At 34.2% G+C, this 20390-nt stretch overlaps 1 protein-coding gene across 2 annotated transcripts; it reads right to left on the bottom strand.

Annotated features, from left to right (window-relative positions):
• Positions 1–8186: 8186 nt before the first annotated feature.
• Positions 8187–18570, bottom strand: LOC148759033 (NKG2-A/NKG2-B type II integral membrane protein-like). 2 transcript variants are annotated; one of them, XM_088797970.1, is made up of 6 exons: positions 18127–18570; positions 16290–16390; positions 15704–15802; positions 14386–14439; positions 13685–13845; positions 8187–10270 (listed from the first exon to the last, which is right to left on the bottom strand). In XM_088797970.1, the coding sequence occupies exons 2-6, from the start codon at positions 16357–16359 to the stop codon at positions 10163–10165; spliced, it is 492 nt and encodes a 163-aa protein (XP_088654096.1). In that variant the 5' UTR covers positions 16360–16390; positions 18127–18570; the 3' UTR covers positions 8187–10162. The 2 variants fall into 2 exon arrangements, with proteins under 2 accessions (XP_088654096.1, XP_088654095.1); XM_088797969.1 differs by having other exon boundaries at positions 16290–16441.
• Between the last annotated feature and the right edge of the window lie 1820 nt (positions 18571–20390).

Raw genomic sequence — 20390 nt, forward strand, 5'->3', positions numbered from 1 at the left:
CAGTAGTGTTGGCATATATAGTGATTTCCTGCACTAAATTCCATTTATTTACTGACTTACATTTATTTGTTGAAGGGGTTACCAAATGGCCCTTTGTTTTGAGTGGTTGAGGAGTTCTGAGAAATAAGTAAAAATTTAAAGAAATGTTTCATATGTTGGAAAGTGTTTCACAACACACTATAACTTATCCATAACCTAAACAATATTGAAAATTAAACAACAAAATATGTATTAAATAGTTATTTTATAAAATAGTTGATAATTGATTTAATGAACCTATAAAATGGTAAAGTATAGGTCATTTGGGAGATCACTGTTGATTAAAGCTTTTAGAAAAAACCTTCTCAAAGTCAGTGATGATTCTTTAGCTGTGTGAGCAATTGTAATAATCCAGAAAATGTAATTTAATAATTCAGTCAATGGGCTCTGTAATCAGAGAGACAGGACATAACTCTGGCTTTGAAACTTACAATGTGTGGTCTTTAAAAAGTTATTTACTGTCAGGTAACCTACTGTACTAATCTGAACTGGAAATACTATTATGCAAGATAAAATGCATATAAAACTCAACACTCAACCTGGCACTTAGAAGCAATCAATAAATGATAGATATTTTAGGCACAATTTCCATGTTACTTTTTCTAATTAACATGAGTTATACCTTGACAAAGAATTCATTAAGCAGGAGTATAATCAGTATACTGCATCTTTATTCCAATTTTGTTCAATTTTTTAAAAGTTCTTTGATTGTTTATAATTAAGTTTAGTTACATTGACAGAAGCTACCTCATCCTGATTTTATTAAAAATCAAGCTGCTTTAAATCCATGTAAATGGTATATAAGGATAGTGTTTGGCCTTCATCGTGCAATGAATTCTTTTTTAAGAATCAGCAATGTTCCATTTTGACTTTGGTGTATATTAATTGTACCTCAGATGATTCACATTCACCCTTGGAATCACCCACTGCCTGAGATGGGCTACGAGAGACAGGAGAGTAGTGACACATACCTTCTGTCAGCCAGAAATTCGGGTATCCTTTAGTGGTAGGCCAGGTGACTCTCATAATAGAGGCCTGCTATAGTTGCATCATAACAGGAGAAATTTAAAAACATAAATTCAGGACCAAGAATAAACAACATCTGTGACCTTCACAGACTGCCCTGTGAAGGCTCAGAGTGAAGCAAGAGTGGAAAAAGTAAATATCTCATCAATGTATCACTTAAGGTCTGAACAGGAAATTCTCACATTTTGACTATTTTGAAATCAGTTCATCTCAGCGTACACACCTCCAGAATACAGGGGACTTTGGGCTCCAACTGAAAGGACAAACAGACTTCTAAGTGTGTCATTTAGATTGCCCATTTTTAAATGCTTCTGAGAAATTGTTTTCATATTCTACAGATATGGGGAAACAGAAGCTTAACCACCCATGCAGTAAATTTGTTTCCATCTCAATCACAAACACTGCAAATTTATGTCTGTTAAGTATCTCAACTATTACTTTTAGAACTAGGTTATTAAATGTTGGCATTAAATACTTCTTTTCATATTTTTACTTGTATTCATATTATTTCATTTGTATTACCGTGGAAAAAAATTCTGCAAATCACAATCCTATTATCAACAGATATTTAATAATATTACTCACTAATTATTCTGATAAATTACTATATTCCTAACTATATTGTACCTGGCACAAAGTCCATCATTCCCAAAATTGCATACCTATTCGTCTGTTCTAGTACTTGCCTTCAATTTTATTCTTTTTAAATAACTAATTTAATCTGCAGACTTCCTCTGATAAAAATAAATATCCCTAGGATAAAATGTATATAATATTGAACTATGCCTGACATGGAAATATTAAATAACTACTCATAATAGTATTCATTAATTCATCTTCCAATCATGACTAGTTGTCTATATTTACTAGGAATATTCGGTGTAAATGACAACCCCATCTCAAACTATGTGGCACAAGATGATGTAATGCAGTAGCATGTAGTCCTTCATAGTATTGTACAATCCTTCGTATTTCTGTGGTATTTGTGGTAACTTCTCCTCTTTCATTTGTGATTTTGTTTATTGTGTCTTTTCTCTTTTTATCTTAGTGAGTCTAGCCAAGGGTTTGTCAATTTTATTAATATTTTCAAAGAACCAGCTCTTTGTGGCATTAATTTTTTTCTATTGTCTTTTTGTTCTCTATTTCATTTAGTTCTGCTCTGACTTTTATTATTTCCTTCCTTCTGCTCACTTTGAGTTTCATTTGTCTTCTTTTTCTAGTTCTTTGAGGTGTAATGTTAAATCTGGGATTTTTTTTCTTTTGAAATACGCCTGTAATGACACAAATTTCCCTCTTATTACTGCTTTTGCAGCATCCCAGTAATTTTGATAGGATGTATTTTCATTTTCATTTGTTTCTATGTATCTTTTGATGTCTCCTTTTATTTCTTCTTTGACCCACTCGTTCTTTAATAGTCATTCATTTAATCTCCACATATTTGTGCTTTTCCTGCTTTCTTTTTCCAGTTGATATCCAATTTCAAAGGCTTGTGATTAGAGAATATGTTATTCAATAGCTGATTGGATAAACAAGATGTGGTATATAAACATAATGGAGTACTACTCTGCCATAAGAAAAGATGAAATACTGCCATTTGTGATAACATGGACAGATCTTGAGATTATCACGCTAAGTGAAATGCGTTGACAGAAAAAGTTGAGAACCATACGACTTCACTCATATGTGGGATATAAAATTGGGGATATAAAACTGAAAGCAACAGAGGAACAAGACAAATAAAGATACAAAAACTCATAGACACATACAACCATTTAGTGGTTACCAGAGGGTAAGGGGGAGGGTGGGTGGTAAAAGAGGGTAAAGGGGGTCAAATAAATGGTGATGGAAGGATAACTGACTCTGGCTGGTGGGCACACGATGTGATATATAGATGATGTAGTACAGAATTGTACACTTGAAACCTATGAAATGTTATTAACCACTGTCACTCCAATAAAGTTAATTAAAAAAAGAAAAGATAGTTTAAAAAATATGTCGCCTAATTAATGTGGAGGGCTGAAACAGAAGACTTGAACCACAGGATAAATGACAAGGGAACCTCAAAAAACAAATTTTTAAATTCAAAATATCTATAGTGTAGAAAAAGTAATTTTTAAATCATTCCTCATCTTGTGTCAAGAAAAGGGAGAATGTTTATTACCCATCATTACTAAGCATATTCACTGCCATGCAGCCTTTGCCTAGTGTTCTGTAAATTATTAGCTCTACGTAATCCTAAAATTATTAGCTCTACATAATCCTAAAATGTGCTCCCTTTGCTTGTAAACCGCAAGACTAAATACACCTAGAAAAAAATGGCCATTTAAATAAAAATATGCCATGCAAATAAAAATATTGATTCCTAAATTCCATATGAACATTAATATTCATGAATCAATCTATCAGTCAATCAATTTATTAGTCAAGGGGGAAGTAAAATACATTTTTCTTTATGTTGATATAATAAATAATTCTCACAAATTTTAACAAAGAAATACGGGTATGTTTGCCTAGTTTTAACCTATACATATAAGAATAAGACATGTTTCTATGAAAAAGGACATTGCACTGAAATTGGAGAAAAGTAAGAATTAATTATTTTTTGAAACATGTGAGACACTAAAGAAGGTCTTCCACTCAGCAAGGCAACAACTATAAAGGCTCGTAGGTGACAACAACTAGGTGTATCCATGGAACTGAAATTATAGTCAGACTGAACTTAGAGAGCAAAGAAGGAACTGGAGGTGGATAGATGGGCAAGAGTCATGTCCTGTAGTACTATAGAACAATTTTTTTCGATTTTAAGGCCAATAGGAAACCTTTCCAAAGACTTATTTTAAAAAGCCATGATTGTTTTGCTTGTAACATGAAGAAAAGATTGCAAAAGGTCTAGAGTGGTAGATGAGAGACCTTCTGGGAGTCTCTTGCAGTAATCTGAAAAAAAACAGATGGATCTCAATTAAAAAGTACATAAAAATAGCTTTGCAATAAGCAATGCTATTCACAATAGCCAAGACATGGAAACAACCAAAATGCCCATCGGTAGACAACTGGATTAAGAAACAATGGTATGTTCATACAAAGAAGAAGAAACTCACCATTTGCAACGATTTGGGTGGACCTAGAGAACATTATGCTAAGTGAAATAAGTCTGATGGAGAAAAATAAATACCAGATGATCTCACTTACATGTGGAATCTAAAGAACAGAACAAATGAGCAAACTAATCAGAAACAGTCTCAGAGATATAGAGAAAAAACTGAGGGTTTGCTAGATGGGAGGGGGTGAGGATGAGGGAGAAGGATAGGGGATTAGAAAGCACAAATTGGTAACCACAATATTGCCACAAGGACACGAAAGACAGTTTAGGGAATATAATCAATAATGTTGTAAAGATTTTGTAGGGTGTCACATGGGCACTTGTCTTATTAGGGAGACCACTTCATCGACGATGTAGATGTCTGACCACTACAGTGTACACTTGAAACTGAAGCTGAATAATACTGAATGTCAACTATAATTTAACATATATATAGTCACAGGATGTGGAGTAGAGCATAGGGAATAGAGTCAAATGGAATTATAACAGCTATATACGATGTCAAAGGAGTAGTAGATTGGGGGAAGGGGGTTATCACTTTGTGAGGGTGTAAATGTCTATTACATTGTTTTGTACACCTGAAACTAATAATAAAAAAAGGACAGAGAAAGTTGGTTAGAACATATTATGCTTGGCGATTATTTGAATGTGTTAAAATGGGAAAGCAAGAGGATTTAAACTTTACCTTCAGATTTTAAGATTTGACAATGTGGCTAAACACTAGCATGTTCAATCTTTTTCATTTTGGTCAACATACTTCTGGCCAAAGTTCCTCCTTGACTATAAAAAATAGATAGATAGATAAACAGGTATAGATATAGATATGAGTATGACTATAAGTATAGATAGATGATATAGATATAGACATAGATATAAATATAGATAGATACAGACATAGAGATGGATATAGACATATGAGGCCTGACAATTAAGTTCGTGAACTCATCCTAGAAAAATGCTACATACCTCATTGCTGAATATCACTATGGTCACCTTTGAAGTAATCCCCTTGGGAAGCTATGCACCAATATTAGAGCTTAGTCCACCCTTCAAGGAAATTTTGGAACTCTTTCTCTGGAATGGCCATCAGAACTGCTGTCGTATTACTCTTGATGTCCTACATGTCATAAAAATGTCTTTCTTTCAATATTTCTTTAACTTTGGATAAAGAAAAAAGTCATTGGGGAGCAGATCAGGTTATTAGAGAGGGTGTTCCAATACATTTATGTTTACTGGTTAAACATTCCCTCACAGACAGTGAGTGCCTTGATAGCTGGTGCATTGTCGTGATGCAAAAGCCATGAATTGTTGGCAAAAATTCAGGTCATTTTCATCTAACTTTATCATACAGCCTTTTCAGCACTTCCAAATAGTAAACTTGGTTAATTTTTTGTCCAATTGGTACAAATTCATACTGAATAGTCCTTCTGATATCAAAAACGGTTATCAACATCGTTTTAACTCTTGATTTGGACTAATGGAACTTTTTTGGTCGTGGAGAATTAATTGGCTTACTTCCGTTGTGCACTTTGACGCTTTGTTTTAGGGCCTTAGTGGTGTTTCATCACCAGTGATAACATGGTCCGAAACATCATCTTGCCAAGCCAAAATGTCTCGGCAAACTTCCACCCTTCTTTGCTTTTGTTCATCGGTGAACTCTTTCGAGAACATTTTTGCACACAACTTTCTCAAGCCAAGATTTTCAATTAAGATTTTCCTGTTTCTCTATTGATGTTTACTTGGCCTGCTATACTTCGATTTTGACATGCAATTCGGTGAATTTTGCTATGTTTTGGTCAGTTCTGCTCATCACTGGACGCCCTGATCTCTCTCATCAGTGATGCATTCTCTCCCCTCAGAAAAACGTTTAATCCGTTTTACACTGCCATTTTCTTTATGGCATGAGCTCCATAAACTTGGACTAACATGTTCCTGATTTCACTTCCACTCTTGCCAAGTTTAACAAGAAATTTAATGTTTGTTCGGTGCTCTAATTCAAGCTCAGACATCCTTGCGACGGCTCACAAAAAACACACAACAACAGTAATGAATGCCACTCAGTGAGACACCACCACACGTCGACATGAACACAGCTGTGAGACACTGATATACCAAGGTTATGAAACCTCACCAAGCTGTTTGTACAGTGCTGCCAATGTAAGCACATGGTGGCAAGTTTGTGGACGTAAAGCTCAGACCTCATATACCTGAGTATGAGCTAATTATTCCCAAATAATTATCATTACTCTCTTTGAAAAATAGTTTGTTTTTTCATTGTGATATTTTAAAGTGTAAAGAGTGTTTAAAGATTTGAAATGTCTTGTCGATATAAATACTAAGTGAACTGTTGCTTCTCATTTTATGCCAGGATGATTTCTTCCCCTCTTTTCCAAGATTTTCACATCACTCTGCCAACCTTTAATTTATACATGGTTGGTATCCAGTTTTCACTGGATTCCAACATCAAGCCAAATACTATTCCCAATTACAACGATACAAAAGAGAGTTACTTAGATACAAAGAGAAAGACACACAAGAAGAGCAATGCGATGACAGAGGCAGAGCTTGGAGTAATGTGTCTATAAGCCAAGGCCTGGGGGCTACACCAAAAGCTCAGAGAAAGGCATGGACCATACTCTATCCTAGAGTCTTCAAAGTGAGGACAGCCCTGTTGGCACCGTCATTTCAGACTTCTAGCCTCCAGAATAGTGATAGAAAATTGGTTGTTTAAACCAGAAAAAAATGAAATATATAATATGTTAAAAGGTAAAACAAAATATTCTATAAAAGCATTTAAAACAGAGTAAGTGGAATTGGGAGTGTCATTTGTGAGGGGGAACTTAAATTCCATTGGGATTCTTTGGGAGTGTAGTGTTTGGACAAAAACATAAATTTGGTGAGAAAATTAGGATAGCAGATAAATGGAGAAGACCATTTGAAATTGAGCAAACAACTGATGAAATTTCCTATTGAAGAATCATGTCTAAATATCTCAAGATCAGTAAGGAGGTTGTTACATAGCTGGAGCAGAGTGAGTGAAGGGAACAGTGTTAGCTCATGCATTCCCAACAGGGGTGATCATGTCGACAAGTAGACAAAAACTGATTTTTGACAGTAGTGAAAAAAATCTCACTTTATGTATAAAGTGCAGATACACATAAAGTACATAAAGAAAAGTGTAATACTTTAGTGGTTTTGAATTTTCAGGGAGATGGACCAAAAAAGCATATCTGTGAAAGCTCCTTAGTAACTTGAGGTTGAGGGAGAAAATGGAAAAAAAGGCGGGGGGGGGGGGGGGGTTGTTGATAAACACTGTATTCGAGGATAAGACGCAAGAGGTAACAGGGCTCAGATCATCCAGGTTTTGTAAGGCTCCAGCTTCTTCATATTGAAGCATGGAGAGCCATGCCTAGATTTAAAAGGAAGAGGAGTTGTGTGATTTCTTTATATATTCTGGATATTAGCCCAAAATAATTGTAAGTATTGTCTGCAAACATCTTCTCCCATTCCATTGGACGACTTTTTGTTCTGTTGATGGTTTCTTTTGCTGTGTGATTTGCAACAACTTGGATGAATCTTAAAATTATTATGGTAACAAAATAAGTCAGACAGAGAAAGTCGAGAACCATATGACTTCACTGATAAGTGGGACATAAAACTGGAAGCAATGAAGGAACAAGACAAACAAATAAAGAAACAAAAACTCATAGACACAGACAACAGTTTAGTGGTTACCAGAGGGTAAGGGGTGTGGTAGTAGAAGAGGGTAAAGGGGATCAAATATAAGGTGATAGAAGGAGAACTGACTCTGGGTGGTGAGCACAAAGTGTGAGTATATGATGTATTATAGAAGTGTACACTTGAAACCTATGTGATTTTACTAACCATTGTCATGCCAATAAATTTAATTTTTTTAAAAAGAAAAAGAAATGAAGGTCCAAGACAGAAATAAAAAAAGTTTAAAATAAAAATTTACATTGGAATTTGATGGACATTGCATTAAATCAGTAGAATCCTTTGGGAAATTGGCAATTTTAACTATGTTGATTATTCCAATCCATGAAGACACAATATATTTCCTTTGTGTCTTCTTCAATTTCTTTTAATACTGTCTTATAGTTTTAAGTATATAGGTCGTTCACAACCTTTGTTATGTTTATTCCTAGGTATTTTATTCTTCTTTGTTGCAATTTCAAAAGAAATGTGTGTTGCTTTTTCTTTTCTTTTTCCCTTAAATTTCATTGTTAGCATGTAGAAATGCATGGATTTTGTACACTGATTTTGTATCCTGCATCTTTACTGTATTTGTTTATTGCTTCTAATAGTTTTTTGGTGGAGTATTTAGGGTATTCTATAAAAAGAATTATGTCATGTTCCAACTTTATAGTTCTTGCACAGTAATCTCGAGGGCCAATTAAGAATTTATTAATCTCATCTCCAAATCTGTCCTTCATCGCCCTCTCTGAGATAATGTAGCTAGGTCCTATAACTTTTTCTTCATTATCAACTCGCATGATGTTGTTTTGCCAGAAAAAGTCACTGAAGAGATACTGCCAGAGAAAAGACTCTTGTTCCTGGTTTCGTGGTGCTTTCTCCCCATTGGCTCTGTGGTGAGGTTGCCAGTTGCAAGTATGCAGAACGTCCTGTGGTGTTCACTCTCCAGCAGTTTTTGTGGCCAGTCCCAGTCATAGTTCCCTCTTTTCCAACCTCTGCCTGAGGACACCGTGATAGGGATGTCTTCCTGTTGCCAGTCACAGCCTGAAATCCGTCCTCACCAATAACAGCCAGCGGACTGTGGAACTGCTCTATCCAGGGCAACCCAGTGAACATGTCAGCCATCATGATGTCTGTAGCCACATTGTGTTCAGTGAAGTCTGAAACCCATCCTGAGGGAGTAAACCTTGCTTCCAAGTCATTCCACCTTTGGGTACTCTTCTTTAACCCTAGCGTATTCTTTATAATTTTATTTTATCTCCTGTTTGTAGGCTATCTCCCCTACAAAAATTTAATATTTCTTTAAACCAAATTTTTTCTTTTTTTGTCTTTTAACCCCACTATGACTTACACACTATGCCAGCCTATGTTGTGGAATCCTCATTTTCAACATTGAGGGCAGGGACAAATCAACTAATTTGAAAATATAAATGGAATTATTCACCACATTGTAATTAGTAATAACAGCTAGTAGTAATAGTAATAATACTATTATTAGTAGTAATAATAACAGCTCTTGATATTAAAATTTGTAATTTATACTTGATTTATTGTAATAAATAGGGAAAGCTTAAGAAATATATAACATGTACTTGGATATATATTTTCAATAAAAATATAGATTTAAAAATAATTCTACAAGACCAAGGTGAAGGCTCATATGAACTATGGATTTTAAGTGAATATGATGCATCAATGTAGAATCATTCTCAGTAGCAAATGTGTCATCTTGGTGAGTGATGTTGACCATGGGGGAAGCTCTGCATGTGTAGGGATGGGAGGAATATGGGAAATCCGAGTACCTATCTTAATTTTGTTATGAATGTAAAGCTTTCCTCAAAATTGTATCTTAAGAAATAATTATAAGAAAATTATTGTGTGGTCTTTAAATAAATTAAAAATATGTTCTCTAGCATTACACCAACTTTAGATAAGCCTAAGTTTCTGGTGCTTACAAACATACTGTTTTGTTTGTAAACAGGATTCAGATAAAAGCTGGTGTGAGTCAAACAGCACAAATGTACAATTCTTGCCCATCTCTGAAGATATTGAGAACCTGAAATACAGAGAATAATATATTATTATCTGGTAATACATGACCTAATACTTTGATGAATAAATAATTTACTTAGGCTAATACTTATATACCTATATCTGAACAGTCCTTGCATAATTTTGTATGGAAATACTTAAATAATAGTATTCATATAATTGTTCATATATAGCTTTTTCTTTCTAAGATTAATTACTTCAAGGCATAAAATATAAGAGTTCTCATGAAACTTACAGTTTGGAAGAGAAAGTTGAGCCATTTTGCCTCACCCATAAACTATTATTGGTACTGTTTGAGAGTCCAATCCATGAAAGAAAACGAAAGGAGCTCAAAAAATTCTAGTAGGAAACAAATTTTATGAGATGTCAGATAAAAGTTTTTATAGCAACATGAATTTTTAATGGAATATTGAGTTAATTCTTTCTATTTCACACTGTCTTTAAATTTACATTATATACTTACATTCTGAACACATTAGGAAAATGTATCATTATTACTGAAGAGGGAATTTGACACAAATAATTTCAAGGCTGCAACAATTTACCAAAGACTAACAATAACTTGTGACTTATTATTGGAAAAGCTCCTAGAAATTCAAGTAAGAATGGAGTAAATTTTTTTTAATTTATTTTTTAAATTTATTGGAGTGACAATTGTCAGTAAAATTACACAGATTTCAGATGTACAATTCTGTATTACATCATCTATAAATCCTATTGTGTGTTCACCACCCAGAGTCAGTTTTCCTTCCATCACCATATATTTGATCCCCCTTACCCTCATCTCCCACCCCCCTTACCCTCTGGTAACCACTAAACTATTGTCTGTGTCTATGAGTTTCTGTTTCTCATTTGTTTGTCTTGTTCTTTTGTTGTTTTTGGTTTATATACCACATATCAGTGAAATCACATGGTTCTCTGCTTTTTCTGTCTGACTTATTTCGCTCAGCATTACACTCTCAAGATCCATCCATGTTGTCACAAATGTTCCTATATCATCTTTTCTTACCGCCGAATAGTATTCCATTGTGTATATATACCACAACTTCTTTATCCATTCATCTATCGAAGGACATTTTGGTTGTTTCCGTGTCTTGTCCACCGTAAACAAAGCTGCAATGAACATTGGAACACACGTGTCTTTATGTATAAATGTTTTCAGATTTTTTGGGTAGATACCCAGGAGAGGGATTGCTGGGTCATATGGTAATTCTGTTCTTAATTTTTTGAGGAACCTCCACACTGGCTTCCATAACGGCTGCACCAGTCTGCATTCCCACCAACAGTGTATGAGGGTTCCTTTTTCTCCACAGCCTCTCCAACACTTGTTACTATTTGTCTTGTTGATGATAGCCATTCTGACTGGGGTGAGGTGATATCTCATTGTGGTTTTGATTTGCATTTCTCTGATGATTAGTGATGTCAAACATTTTTTCATATGTCTATTTGCCATTTGTATGTCCTCTTTGGAGAAATGTCTCTTCAGATCCTCTGCCCATTTTTCAATTGGGTTGTTTGTTTTTTTATTGTTGAGTTGCATGAGTTTCTTGAATATTTTGGATATTAGCCCCTTATCGGAGGCACTATTTGCAAAAATCTTCTCCCATTCAGTTGGTGGTCTCTTTATTTTGTCGATGGTTTCTTTTGCTGTGCAGAAGCTTTTAAGTTTCGTATAGTCCCATTCATTTATTTTAGCTTTTACTTCCATTGCCTTTGGAGTCAAATTCATAAAATGCTCTTTGAACCCAAGGTCCATAAGTTTAGTACCTATGCTTTCTTCTATGCAGGTTATTGTGTCAGGTCTTATGCTTAAGTCTTTGATCCATTTTGAATTAATTTTGGTACATGGTGACAAATAGCAGTCCAGTTTCATTCTTTTGCACATGGCTATCCAATTCTCCAAGCACCATTTATTGAAGAGGCTGTCTTTCCAAGAATGGAGTAAATTTGTAGTCTTCTGGCCTAGGACTGCTCCCGTGTTGCCCCCCACCCCCACCTCAATTCAGTGAGTAAGAACAATTGTTGTTTTTGTAATTTGTAGAGCATTTTATGAGCATTTTATGAATTTGACTCCAAAGGCAATGGAAGTAAAAGCTAAAATAAATGAATGGAACTATATGAAACTTAAAAGCTTCTGCACAACAAAAGAAACCATCGACAAAATAAAGAGACCACCAACTGAATGGGAGAAGATTTTTGCAAATAATGCTTCCGATAAGGGGCTAATATCCAGAATATACAAGGAACTCATGCAACTCAACAATGAAAAAACAAACAACCCAATTGAAAAATGGGCAGAGGACTTGAAGAGACATTTCTCCAAAGAGGACATACAAATGGCAAATAGACATATGAAAAAATGTTTGACATCACTAATCATCAGAGAAATGAAAATCAAAACCACAATGAGATATCACCTCACCCCAGTCAGAATGGCTATCATCAACAAGACAAATAGTAACAAGTGTTGGAGAGGCTGTGGAGAAAAAGGAACCCTCATACACTGTTGGTGGGAATGCAGACTGGTGCAGCCGTTATGGAAGCCAGTGTGGAGGTTCCTCAAAAAATTAAGAACAGAATTACCATATGACCCAGCAATCCCTCTCCTGGGTATCTACCCAAAAAATCTGAAAACATTTATACATAAAGACACGTGTGTTCCAATGTTCATTGCAGCTTTGTTTACGGTGGCCAAGACACGGAAACAACCAAAATGTCCTTCGATAGATGAATGGATAAAGAAGTTGTGGTATATATACACAATGGAATACTATTCGGCGGTAAGAAAAGATGATATAGGAACATTTGTGACAACATGGATGGATCTTGAGAGTGTAATGCTGAGCGAAATAAGTCAGACAGAAAAAGCAGAGAACCATGTGATTTCACTGATATGTGGTATATAAACCAAAAACAACAAAAGAACAAGACAAACAAATGAGAAACAGAAACTCATAGACACAGACAATAGTTTAGTGGTTACCAGAGGGTAAGGGGGGTGGGAGATGAGGGTAAGGGGGATCAAATATATGGTGATGGAAGGAAAACTGACTCTGGGTGGTGAACACACAATAGGATTTATAGATGATGTAATACAGAATTGTACACCTGAAATCTATGTACTTTTACTGACAATTGTCACTCCAATAAATTTTAAAAAAAACCCTATATTCTGAATAGTATAGATTAAAAATGTTATGTACATATAATACAGCAGCAAAAATTAACTGCAGATAAATGCAATAGTGTGGATAAATTGCAAAAATATCATACGGGAATCAAAGGAGACACGTAAAATGCATCCTGAATGCTCCCTGTTACATGGAGCTCGAATTTAAGCAAAGATAATTTGGAATATTAAAAATCATAATAGTGGTTAAGTGGGGGAGGGAAAGTTGTGAGAGAATACAAAGGAGTGAGCTACTGTGAACTGAAAATTTCTACTTCATGATCTGACTTGTTTATTTTCCTTTCTATAATTTAAAATTATGTAGCAAAATTAAATAGCAAAACTTATTTTAGACAAAAAGCGTGTATACATACACAGTTGTCTATGGAAAATAAGAAATGGAAACTATTAAATATACATTAATGGCATGAAATATAAATAACATATTAAAGAGTTAAACTATAGAATATTAACAGACTTTAAAATAAACTACAAATGTATACAAAAATGTGACTGACTACTACAAATCTAATGCAGACCAAAATAATCTTTCAATAAAATGTGGGAAACAGTTGAAATCTTACCATTTCTTCTTCATTATCTATATAAAACAGACTAGAGTTCTTGGAAGCACAGGCCATCTGACTCTCAGTCCATGTTATACTTTTGGTGCTAATGTAATAGCAGTTGTTGGAATATGTAAGCCATTCCTTTGGACAACCACCACAATGACATGCTGAGGAAACTATTATTCAAAAACAATTTGAATTATGAAAGTAAAAATAATTTACATATTTGCAATTAAAATACATAATTTACATAACTGTAAACATATGTGTGCATAACATGTCTATGCACCTGAACTGACTGATATATGTAAAGCAAAACACAATCACACACACTCACAGGAAGGGTCAGCCTCTCATCCTCTAATTTATGTGCCCCAATAAATAAAACAGACAAGCATAAATATCCACTTTAACACACATCATGAAAGTCAATGAACAAAACCACGTGTTTGGAACCGCAAATGTATTTGTCTCATAGCAGAGCAGGGGAAATATAACCCAATAGGCAACAATGGGTATGGTGATTTAAAATGTACATTTCTTCATATGGTTCCCTAAGAAAGACCATTCTCCTAAAATTATTATTTACGAACACTAATTGCCCAATGTTATAATTTATATATTCCCAATAAAACCTTATTATTATTTTTGCCTACCCTGAGTTACAGACGTTTGTAAACTGTAGTAATATCAGAACTTTGAAAATTATTCTGTACCTTCTTGGATCCCTGTTGTCAAGGAGGAATTATTCTGCTCTGGCATTACAGCAGCTAGAAAACAAAAAGCAATTCTTATTAAAAAATTAATATTTATCTAAATAAATCATAATGTTTCTTAGAATGAAATTTGGTGTTTTGTTTAAAATTTTAAAAATCTGAAATAAAATTGATTTTAAGAAAAAGTAATAAAGTAATGAAGATTTGGGGGAGAAATATTTCAAATGCTTATAGGATCAATTGTCACCATTTCTTACAATATTGGTTTAACTAATCTGAACACTTAACTTGTATTTCTCAATAAGGTCTATGAGATTAAAATGAGACACGATATTCAGAAAAATCAGAATAAAACGTCCATGACTAAACATAAAAAGCATATCTTTGATCTATGAAATCTGAATATAAATACATGTAATATTCTATAGAAATATTTGGGTATTTATACTTTTGAAATGTCGCGTCCGACGCAACATGGGCAGTGAAGGTGCGAGAAGGGGTGGCTTTGGGTTAAGTTTTAAGAAAGAAGCATATAGAAACTTAATGCAGTTAAATCTCAGAAGGCCAGGGGTCTCACAGTTCTGAAAGACTGGAGCCCAGAACAAAGCCGACTGGAGGTTTTTATTGATAAGTATACAAGGGAGTAGCAGTGTTTTTGGTACGGTCTGTGGGACTCATTTATCACGTTATAGAAACAACCCAAACCAATTATGTTGATCTTCAAACAGCCGAAGCAGAAAGTCCTTGAGGTGAGGTATGCAACTCTTTTAAGGTACATACATCACATGTTGAAATTGTTTCACATAGCTGAGCAGAGAGAGCTTAATCTTATCACTCTCAAGACTTTTCTCCCAGTTAGGTGAGAAGGAAAAGTCAGAGCCAGCAGCGGCTTTTCCCAGGCAGGGGGAAGAGGAGACAAGGCTCCTTCCCAAATCTTTCTAAGGCAGCTCGTGGGGCGGGGGTCTCCCGGGGTTCCGCCTGGCTTGAGTTGCCCGCCCCCATGGGGAATCTTAATCGTCATTGGCTGCAAACCCTCTTTTGGAGACTAGATAGAGAGACATGAGGTATAAAACATTGAGATAAATAACTTCCCGAAAAGGCACAGTCTCACAGACTTTTCTTTCCACAAGGAAAGACATGAGGAGACAGTCTGCTAGGCTGCCGTGTGGCAACATTGAAATTCAAAAAACACTCCATATTTATTCTAAAAGCATACGTTAAAATGAGAGTTCTATTTCATAATATTATAAAATGTTTAGAGGCACTGATGAGCATTAGAGTGAAAAGTTCCCTTGAAATCTTTCAAAAAAGTACTCACTGGGAATAAAATGCATCATTCTTACTACAGTGTACATCAGGATGACGCAAATGACTCCCAGGATCCCAGCAATGAACTTCTCTGGAGGTGAGTCTGATTCTGCAGGAAAGAAATAAAATACTGAGAAGGAGAGATGGAGACAAGTGTTCATACAGTTTACACGCATGGAATCAAATATATATAAACTTGAACTCCAAACCCATATCTACCATTGTAACCTTTCAGAAAATGCCATTGCATTTTCAAGAAATATAATGCTCCATGAATTGTTGGTCAAAGACTGAACACTACCATGATACCTGCATAAATTAGTCCTCAGATTTCATGTTAGAATATTGTATTCCAACTTCAACCTCTGATCCTCACTAATTAAAAATATGTGAGCTTATTCCCTACTGTTTTCCCACATCTCTACGCCCAGCTGCACATCCTGTAGAACAGTCACACTCTGGGTCTATTTAATGCTTTACCTTTGCAGTTGTCATTCTTGTCATCCCCTTGATGATCCTGACAAGAATTTGAAGGGTTGATTCCTCATAGGATGTTTGCTGTCCAGTTAGAAAAATGGAGCTTTTCATGCCCTTACCTTTTGGTTGCTGTCTCCTCGAGTCCTTAGCCAGATTCCGTTCTGAGTAGTTTTCTAGTTGGATATCCATCTCTGCAGCTGAGTAATGTCAGGTATGGCGCCTGTGATAACTTTACTTTAGTTAATAAATGGTGTGAATAATGGCAAGATTCCTAGAATAGTCAACATGGGTAGAGTGTGAGATAAGTAACAGTGCTCATTTTACAGTGTATCAATGTGAGGTCGTATTCTAATTGTCTTAGAGCTTTAAAAAAGTGTTTCATGACAGAAGAATAATTCTAAAAATGATATTCTATGTTTCACACTGTATTATTGGTTAAAGCAATGAAAAGTAATAAATTAGGGATAAAGAAATTCATGACTCTTACATCTTTATTAATCTAAAATCAGATTCCGTTTAAACATTTTAACACTGTAAGAATGTCTATGTGTAAATTAAATTGTTGTATAGAAAGGAAAGTGATGCACCAATATTTATGACAATTTTTAAATCTACTACAGGTTAAAGAGTGAGTGTTCTAAAGTTGGGGGAATAGTAGTGCTAACGTATATAGTAATTTCCTGCACTAAATTACTTTCACTTAGTCACTTATATTTATGTACTAAAAGGGCAGATGAGGTATAACCAAAGATATTGTATTTTGAATATGTGGAATTCTGAGACATCATTAAAATGTTAAAGAAATATTTTATATGTTGAAAATGTTACACATTAAAGTTACCCAAAACTTAATAAATAATAAAAACAATACAACATAAAAAGATTTTTAAAATGCTTACTTTACACAAGTTAGTTGCAATTTATTTAATGGCTAAGATTTGAAATCATAACATGATAAATAAATGTGTAGATCATTTATGGAGGAACAGTTTGGGTGCAAACTTCCGAAAGGTCTTATGGCTGTTAAAGTCAGTGAGGGTAGCTTTAGTTGTGTAAGCAAGTGTAATAAACCAAAAAACATAATATAATAATTCAGTCAATGGGCTCTGCCTTCAGTGAGATCTAGAAAAAATTCTGGCTTGGAAACTTACAAGGTATGACCTTTAAAACTTACCTAGCATCTAGCAACCTAGTTTACTACTCTAAAGTGGGAATGCAAATATGTAAAATATAATGCATGTAAAACACAATACTCAGACGCATTTATAAACTCTCCGTATTTTGTTCCATATTTTATTATTACTTTAATACATTTGTCATGTTACTATTTCTGATTCATGTCAGTTAGACAATGTAACGAAGTTAATTAGATATTATAACCACTGTGAATTCTGGTTTTCAATGTTTTGTTCAATTTTTTAAAAGTCTTTCGATTGTTTAAAATAAAATTTAAATAAGGACTTTATGCATGATACCTCATCCTATTTTTATCGCAATTCAAACTGCTTTTATTTAATCAAAGTATATCTATGAGGAATTAAGTTTGACCTTCATGATATGATGAATTCATTTTAAGAATCTACTTTTAAAGGCTGACTAATTGTAAAATAACATACAGATATAACTGTGCCTATTAATTACAAAATCCAAAGTAAACTGTTCCACGTCAGCATGCTTATAAGATTTCACATTAAGTTACATTGATTTATAAACCCAATTATGCATGTGTATTAAGTCATTAGTAATTTTCTACAAGCCTATATTTATTTGAAGATTCCTCCAACGAATTTCACATTTCATTCTCATTTTTAGACTGAATTGTATAAATTGGGATACCAATGTTTTCTTGGATTTCATTGCATATTAATTATACCTCAGTTGCATCACATCTAGCATTTGTAATCTCCCACTTCATGAGATGAGCTAACAGAGAGGAAGGAGAGTAGAGACACATACCTTGTTTAGGCCAGAAAGTCGTAGATTCTTTAGTGGAAGAACAGGTTACTCCTGGAACACACAATACCTGTGGTCTTCACAGGCTGCATGTGAAGTCTGAGACTGAAGCAAAAGTGGACAAAGTAGATATTGCACCACTATGTCACTTAAAGCTTGAACAGGAAATTCTTACACTTTGGCTATTTTGAAGACAGTTTATCTTATCACACACCTTCACAATATAGGAGACTCTGAGCTTGTGGTATGTCATTTAGTTTGTCCATTGGCAAGTGTCTCTGAGAAGTTATTTGCATATTGTAAAATATTTCTGGGGACAAAAGACTTGACGACTCATGCTGTTGATTCCATCTCAATCACAAGCACTGAAAACTTTGGCTTTATTAAGAGTATCTTAGATGTTTAAGTTCTACTCTTAGACAAGGTTGCTAAATACTGGCATCACCCACTTTTTCTTCTCTACATTTGTTATGTCATTTCTATTATAATGAAAAAAATCTAAAATCGTAACCTGATTAAATAGGTGTTTAATAATATTCGTTCCTGTTGTTCTGAAGAATTACTACATTTTCAGCTTTATTTTAACTGTTACAATTACCAATTCCCAAACCTGTCTTCTCAATTTCTATGCCTTAGTTTTTTTAATTGTTACATTTAGTTATATTATTTGTGTGTAAGTTATTTAGGTTCCCCTTGATAAAAATTAATGCATGTCTCTGTGAAGAACAAAACATGAAAGAATTTTTAATTATATCACGATGTAAGAGACAGAAACATTAAGTTGCTCGTCAATAAAATATTATTCATTGATTCATCTTCCAATCATAATTAGTTGTCGGTATATTAATAGATATATTTGTTATAAATGAAAATAAAACTCAAGTTTAACTATGTAGGAGAAAAATAAGGTAATTTTTAAAAATTTTACTTAACCAAAAATGAAGATGTCAGACAAAGTAGACTTTGAAAACATAAGTTAAATTACACATTAATATCAAAAGAAATAAAACATTAAATCTAAATTATCTAATGTATATCAGATGGAATTCTTTCCATCCTTCCCATCTTATATAAAGAAAAGGGGCAATGTTTATTCATCATTCCTAAATAAACTAAAACTGGAAGTTACATGGGACCCAGAAATTCCATTTGTGGGTGTATATACAGAGAAAATGACATGAATATCTCAAAGAAATATCTGTATTCCCATGGTTATTGCAGCATTAAATACAATAACTAAGGTACGGAAGCAACCGAAGTTTCTTCGATGGATGACCCAGATATATATACAGGTGAATATATTCCAATGAGTATATACATAATAATCCAATGAGTGTATATATGTTACATAATTTTTTTATTTTAATAATACCAACTTTAAAAAATTATTTTTAAAATAATTTTATTTTTCAATTACAGTTGACATACACTGTTATATTAGTTTCACGTGTACAACATTGTGGTTATCCATTTACATATTTTACCAATTGATCACCCAGGTAAATCTAGTCCCCATATGACACCAGACAGAGTTATTACAATATTATTGACTATATTCTATAGGCTACACTTTACATCGCCATGATTATTTTGTAGCTACCAGTTTGTACTTCTTAATTCCTTCAGTTTTGTTCACCCATCCCCCTACACCCCTCCCATTTGTCAACCATCAAAATGTTCTCTCTATGTATGTGTTTGCTTCTGTTTTGTTAGTTTATTCATTTTGTTCTTTAGTTTTCACATGTAGATGAAATCATATGGCATTTGTCTTTCTCTGCCTGACCTACTCCATCAGCACAATACCCTTCAGGACCACCAATGTTTTTACAGATGGCAAGATTTCATTAATGTTTATGGCTAATATTGCATTGCATATATGTACTACCTCTTTTTTATCTATTCATCCAATGATGGACAGCCAGGTTCCCTCCATACCTTTACTATTGTAAATAATGCTGCAATGAGCATATGGATGCATATGTCTTTTCAAAGTAGTGTTTTGGGTTTCTTAATATCAATACCCAGAAGTGGGATTACAGGGTCATTCTTTGTCTCTTGTTATAGCCTAAGTTTTAAAGTTTATTTTGTCTGGTATAAGAATTGGTACCCCAGCCTTCTGTTTGTTGGTTTGTTGGTTTCCATTGTCATGAAATATCTTTTTCCATCTCTTTACTTTCAGTCTCTGTGGCTTTCAACTGAAGTGAGTCTCTTGTAGGCAGTATATGCAAGTGTTTTGTTTTCTTATCCACTCAGCCACCCTATGTCTT

The sequence above is a fragment of the Rhinolophus sinicus genome, chromosome 1 (assembly GCF_057876585.1).
Source record: "Rhinolophus sinicus isolate RSI-liver-muscle chromosome 1, RSI-T2T, whole genome shotgun sequence".
NCBI classification, from domain to species: domain Eukaryota; kingdom Metazoa; phylum Chordata; class Mammalia; order Chiroptera; family Rhinolophidae; genus Rhinolophus; species Rhinolophus sinicus.

Excerpts from the sequence above, each read along its gene's own strand:
- LOC148759033 (XM_088797970.1), bottom strand. The coding sequence starts at position 16,359 with ATGGATATCCAACTAGAAAACTACTCAGAACGGAATCTGGCTAAGGAC. Across the intron at positions 15,803-16,289 it reads GAGGAGACAGCAACCAAAAG|AATCAGACTCACCTCCAGAG; the intron begins GTAAGGGCATGA and ends TCTTTCCTGCAG. Across the intron at positions 13,846-14,385 it reads GACAACAGGGATCCAAGAAG|TTTCCTCAGCATGTCATTGT; the intron begins GTACAGAATAAT and ends TTTGAATAATAG.